Source organism: Poromitra crassiceps (assembly GCF_964638095.1).
Source record: "Poromitra crassiceps genome assembly, chromosome: 10".
Lineage (NCBI taxonomy): Eukaryota > Metazoa > Chordata > Actinopteri > Beryciformes > Melamphaidae > Poromitra > Poromitra crassiceps.
Window position 1 is genome coordinate 37885283 of NC_139631.1, and position 6000 is coordinate 37891282.

At 46.0% G+C, this 6000-nt stretch overlaps 1 protein-coding gene across 1 annotated transcript in view; it reads left to right on the forward strand.

Annotated features, from left to right (window-relative positions):
* Positions 1-6000, forward strand: part of nsmfb (NMDA receptor synaptonuclear signaling and neuronal migration factor b) — a gene marked incomplete at its 5' end in the record, with an annotated part of 74193 nt that overhangs the window by 35987 nt on the left and 32206 nt on the right. The window contains one exon of the mRNA XM_083645127.1: positions 4339-4391. Coding sequence (XP_083501253.1) covers positions 4339-4391 — 53 coding nt within the window. The remainder of the gene's footprint in view (positions 1-4338; positions 4392-6000) is intronic.

Consider the following 6000-nt stretch of genomic DNA (forward strand, 5'->3'; position numbering starts at 1 on the left):
GCTTTCACGGTCCCTCCCCTCTCCCATACCCAAACATACTGAATCACTAATATCGAACCTTTCACTCTTCCAGCAATCCTGATGATACAACACTTATGCAGACAATTGCCTCTCAATATCAATAGTGATTTTGTGCTTGTGTTAATTAATTAATTAATTAATTAATTAATTAATTAATTAAGTCAGTTGTACCTCCTCAAAGCACACACATTATGCAAATACACTGGATGGATTCTTAGCCCGCGGAGTGTGATGGTCCACTGTTACCATTTGAACATTCCCTGCATTGCAGTCCTGAGCTAACTCTTAAGCTGTGTTCACACCGAGATATTTATTTTTCTCTCTGTCGCTCGATTCAACTCTTTGGAATCGCTCCGTCGCTGTGTTTAAATCGCTCGTCAACAGGCACAATAATTGACGGACATCTGGGGGCTATAACGTTACGCAATGTCATGATATTTTTCCACTACGAGCCACCGTAGTTGTTTACAAGCTAAGCCTATCAGCGTGCTCCTAACACGAGCTCTATACCGGTAGTACAGACTTCACTTCATGTCAGCTCTCAGCCTGTCAATCAGCTGTCGATGCGGTTTGTTGCCACACAATAAACCAGCGGTTTGTTCCAAGCCAGTGTGATCCTTGACTCACTCTCACACGGCAGCCAATCAGCGTTGAACAGCGAGCGACTGATGCCAGCGTAATTTCGCCCCAGTTGGGATATTTCATCTCGGGCGACGAGCGAATTTTCTCCCTATCGCTCTGTCTCTGTCGCTCGGACGCCCAGCGATTTTTCTCCCGGGCGAATATACGCTCAATCGCTCATTTGCATTGACTTTGCATGTAAACTCGATGCCAGCGAAAAACTTTAATAGGTCGGTGTGAACGCAGCTTTAAACAACAAATCTCCATTCTTTGGTATATGGAACAGTGTCCCCTGGTAATCCTGGAGGCTCCGGGTGGCAGGCTGTAATCAGCCTTCCTCATTGGACTGAACACTGGAGTGTGAAGGAGGTCCATCAATACTCACTGCTCTGCAGCTCGCACTCAAAGTCAACCAGCGGATCGATATTTGGCATTAGAGCTCCCTTTATACCGCGGTTGAAACGTGCCGTTTGTCATGTCAGCACATGTGTACACCTTCTTCAACATCAAATTCAAGGACTTTCCAGGCCCAATAACCCCCCCCACCCCCAAAAAAAAAGTCATAGTAAAATGATGATTCTAAATATAACTGAATCGCTTTGTTTGACCAAGCAAATCTTTTTTTTTTATAAGCATTTTACAAAATGTCTATGGAAAAATGAATGGCTGACCGGTCACCACCAGGGACACTGGAACTGTTTTTAAGTAGGGGGTGCTGAAAGAAAGGGACTGGTTTTTGATGTTTTTAGTTTTTGATGTTTTTTTGGACGTTTGGATGTTTTTTAGCCATATTTAGAGGAAGCCAGCACAGTCAAGACAAGTCCTGATGAATCATGGAAAGATGTGTTTTAGGCCTCACATCTTCTCACTTGCTACCACTTAAGGCCTTGACATACTGACGCGTCAAACCCCTTGCCGAATGCACCCGTGGCGCAGCGTGCGTGCAGCTCCTCCAAAATGTGACTCGATGCAGTTGACGCGAACAGCGCGAGTATAACATAATCTAGATGGGGATTATATGCACTACATTCCCTCCTTAGGCTAACTTCTAGTCATTAGAATCCTAGTATGTGCTGGGGACTCCCCTGCGACCCCTCGTCAAGCTGACGTTTGAGTATACAGGACCAGCTGCCGCCGGCAAGGCTCCAAGTCGAGGCGGACAAAGTATATTTCAACCTTTAGGCTGTTTCTCTTCTCTGTTTCTCTGATTCTCTCCCCCTCTACTTTTTTCACTGGTTTGAACCATTTGATCCCTCTGATCGCAGCTGAACTGAGAGGCAGGAAAACACGCTTGAAATCCAGACGTTTGTTGGTGATCTGGGGCATGTAGTGCCAGGCAGGCACCCAGCTGAGCAGAGAGATCTGGGGCATGTAGTGCCAGGCAGGCACCCTCCTGAGCAGAGAGATCTGGGGCATGTAGTGCCAGGCAGGCACCCTCCTGAGCAGAGAGATCTGGGGCATGTAGTGCCAGGCAGGCACCCTCCTGAGCAGAGAGATCTGGGGCATGTAGTGCCAGGCAGGCACCCTGCTGAGCAGAGAGAGAAACGGCTCGGAATTGCCGATCACGGCTTATAAAGGAACACGAATCTAAATAATTCAATGCTTCAATAGTCATTAAAATAACACCTGGAAATTACTGTGGTGTTTTCAACAGATTTCTTGTCCAATCTGCACTTTCCTAGAGGAGTTTATAAGGAGTTTGATACAATATAACTTCAAACAGTCATCCTATAAAGGTATAGCTTTTTGGGAAATTTGACCTATATATTGGTTATGAGACAAGAGGATTGACGCCAAAATAATCTCTGTGTCTGTTTTGATCAAATCCAGTAGTGCCACACATTGGCTGAACTACAGGATCTAAAGTGTTTCTCTCATCTGTCTTTTATCTGTGATCTGTGTCTGCACACTATGATGACTCTGGCTCTCTGCCACACTCTTTACCTCTGCCTCTCTCTCTTCTGTCTCCTCTTTACCTCTGTCTCTCTCTCTCTTCTGTCTCCTCTTTACCTCTGTCTCTCTCTCTCTTCTGTCTCCTCTGTACCTCTGTCTCTCTCTCTTCTGTCTCCACCACTCTTTACCTCTGTCTCTCTCTCTCCTGTGTCCCACCACTCTTTACCTCTGTCTCTCTCTCTTCTGTCTCCTCTTTACCTCTGTCTCTCTCTCTCTTCTGTCTCCTCTTTACCTCTGTCTCTCTCTCTCTTCTGTCTCCTCTGTACCTCTGTCTCTCTCTCTTCTGTCTCCACCACTCTTTACCTCTGTCTCTCTCTCTTCTGTCTCCTCTTTACCTCTGCCTCTCTCTCTCTTCTGTCTCCTCTTTACCTCTGTCTCTCTCTCTTCTGTCTCCTCTTTACCTCTGTCTCTCTCTCTCTTCTGTCTCCTCTTTACCTCTGTCTCTCTCTCTTCTGTCTCCACCACTCTTTACCTCTGTCTCTCTCTCTTCTGTCTCCACCACTCTTTACCTCTGTCTCTCTTCTGTCTCCACCACTCTTTACCTCTGTCTCTCTCTCTCATCTGTCTCCTCTTTACCTCTGTCTCTCTCTCTTCTGTCTCCTCTTTACCTCTGTCTCTCTCTCTCTTCTGTCTCCTCTTTACCTCTGTCTCTCTCTCTTCTGTCTCCACCACTCTTTACCTCTGTCTCTCTCTCTTCTGTCTCCACCACTCTTTACCTCTGTCTCTCTCTCTTCTGTCTCCACCACTCTTTACCTCTGTCTCTCTCTCTTCTGTCTCCACCACTCTTTACCTCTGTCTCTCTCTCTTCTGTCTCCACCACTCTTTACCTCTGTCTCTCTCTCTTCTGTCTCCACCACTCTTTACCTCTGTCTCTCTCTCTTCTGTCTCCACCACTCTTTACCTCTGTCTCTCTCTCTTCTGTCTCCTCTTTACCTCTGTCTCTCTCTCTTCTGTCTCCACCACTCTTTACCTCTGTCTCTCTCTCTTCTGTCTCCACCACTCTTTACCTCTGTCTCTCTCTCTTCTGTCTCCACCACTCTTTACCTCTGTCTCTCTCTCTTCTGTCTCCACCACTCTTTACCTCTGTCTCTCTCTCTTCTGTCTCCTCTTTACCTCTGTCTCTCTATCTCTTCTGTCTCCCACCACTCTTTACCTCTGTCTCTCTCTCTTCTGTCTCATCTTTACCTCTGTCTCTCTCTCTCTTCTGTCTCCCACCACTCTTTACCTCTGTCTGTCTCTCTTCTGTCTCCCACCACTCTTTACCTCTGTCTCTCTCTCTCTTCTGTCTCCCACCACTCTTTACCTCTGTCTCTCTCTCTTCTGTCTCCCACCACTCTTTACCTCTGTCTCTCTCTCTCTCTTCTGTGTCCACCACTCTTTACCTCTGTCTCTCTCTCTTCTGTCTCCTCTTTACCTCTGTCTCTCTCTCTCTTCTGTCTCCTCTTTACCTCTGTCTATCTCTCTTCTGTCTCCACCACTCTTTACCTCTGCCCCTCTCTCTCTTCTGTCTCCCACCACTCTTTACCTCTGCCTCTCTCTCTCTTCTGTCTCCCACCACTCTTTACCTCTGTCTCTCTTCTGTCTCCACCACTCTTTACCTCTGTCTCTCTCTCTTCTGTCTCCCACCACTCTTTACCTCTGCCTCTCTCTCTCTTCTGTCTCCCACCACTCTTTACCTCTGTCTCTCTCTCTTCTGTCTCCACCACTCTTAACCTATGTCTCTCTCTCTTTCTCCAACTGTAGAAACTTCCGGAAACACCTTAGGATGGTGGGAAGCCGCAGGATGAAGGCCCAGAGTGAGTTTCTCAACGTGTGTGTGTGTGTGTGTGTGTGTGTGTGTGTGTGTGTGCGCGTGTGCGTGCGCGCGCACACACGCGTGTGTCCATGCATGTGTCTTGTACGTTTGCATTCATGTAGTCATGCATGTTGAATTTCATCATCATAATTGACATGTGCTCTGTTCATGTTGTGTTTCTCTGTTTGACCTGTTAGTGGCGCTACAGTGTAGTGCTCCTTTAATATAAGCCTTGCATTGCACTGCAATAATGAGAAGTCATTTATTGAGGAGGAACAGGTCAGAGGTCATACCCTGAAGATACATTCAAACACCATCCCTCAGTGTTGCAGAAGCGTGGAGAAGGGTCGTCATCTCAGCCTAGTGCTTTGAACCTTTTTTTTTCCAATTGTATTTATTGGTACAAAAATATATGAAATATTAATTACTTTCAGAGTATTTCAGGCAGCAATACAATACACATATGAAACAAACAGGACACAATTAATTCTTGCATAAACCCAGCCCCTGACCCACCCACCCTCATCAAACTCAGGTCACAAAAAAGGGGGGGAGATCAGAAAAATAGAGAGAAGCGAGATTAGGAAAAAGACAACACAAAACACCCTCCTTATGTTGGTATCCAAAGAGTGTCTCTTTGTCGCTTCCTCCTCCAGCTGGTATTATTCTTTTCATTGACCAAGTGAGCACCACCACACTCTGCAGAGTACAGCCTCTCTTCATTTGTTTTATCCATCTGTTCATCACACATGTAGCCTAAGCCTTAGACTTAACCACATTTAAAGGATGGCTTTACCAATTATCAACCCACTTTGTATCATTAATAATCTCTGTAATATTTAAGCACATGGGCAGTGTTTACTGTTTACTTTCTCTCTCTGTTTTCCTCACAGAGATCTCCCATTTCCTCCGCGCCCGCTGTGCACCCGACATTTCACAATGCTATATGGAGTCAGATTACATGTCCCTCATGTAGCCTACTAGGCTAATGCTACTACTGGATAGCTTTAGCTTTAGATCAAGACTGGATTGGCCTCATCGTAAAAGGGGAAAATACGAACGTGTCTTCTCTGCCTTAGCGGAGACTCCTGTTTCACATTCTGGTGACATCATTTAACTTGTATTATACTGTATGGACCAAGAATCACCAAGAATGTGAGGCATCCCATTGACGTTTGCGCTTGGCTTGCTGCCTTGTCGTGCGTTCCTTTATCGCAAAATAACTGGGATGTGGAGGCTAAATGACATCACATCCGTTTTGTTAGCGTTCCATTTGCAGAAAACTTGAGCTGGGAAGTTCACTGTTAATTGGTCAGATCCAGTCGCTAGCCAGGCTAGCCATTGTTAGCAATAACAATTGACAACATGGCATTTCGCGGCATTTTGCGCATACAAACACTGCAGCCTCATGTCCACACAGATAGAAGTTAGGCAGTGCTGTGTGTACAGCTGATTTAATGAGACACAAACAAAACAGAAGTGCTAAACAATATTACTACGATTACTACTACTGTTGTTGCGCGGCGCAGCCATCTTGGATTTTTGAGGTTGGGGCTGCTGAGGCTCCTACGAGTTTGGAATGGGAAATACCAGCTCTGATGACGTCACCG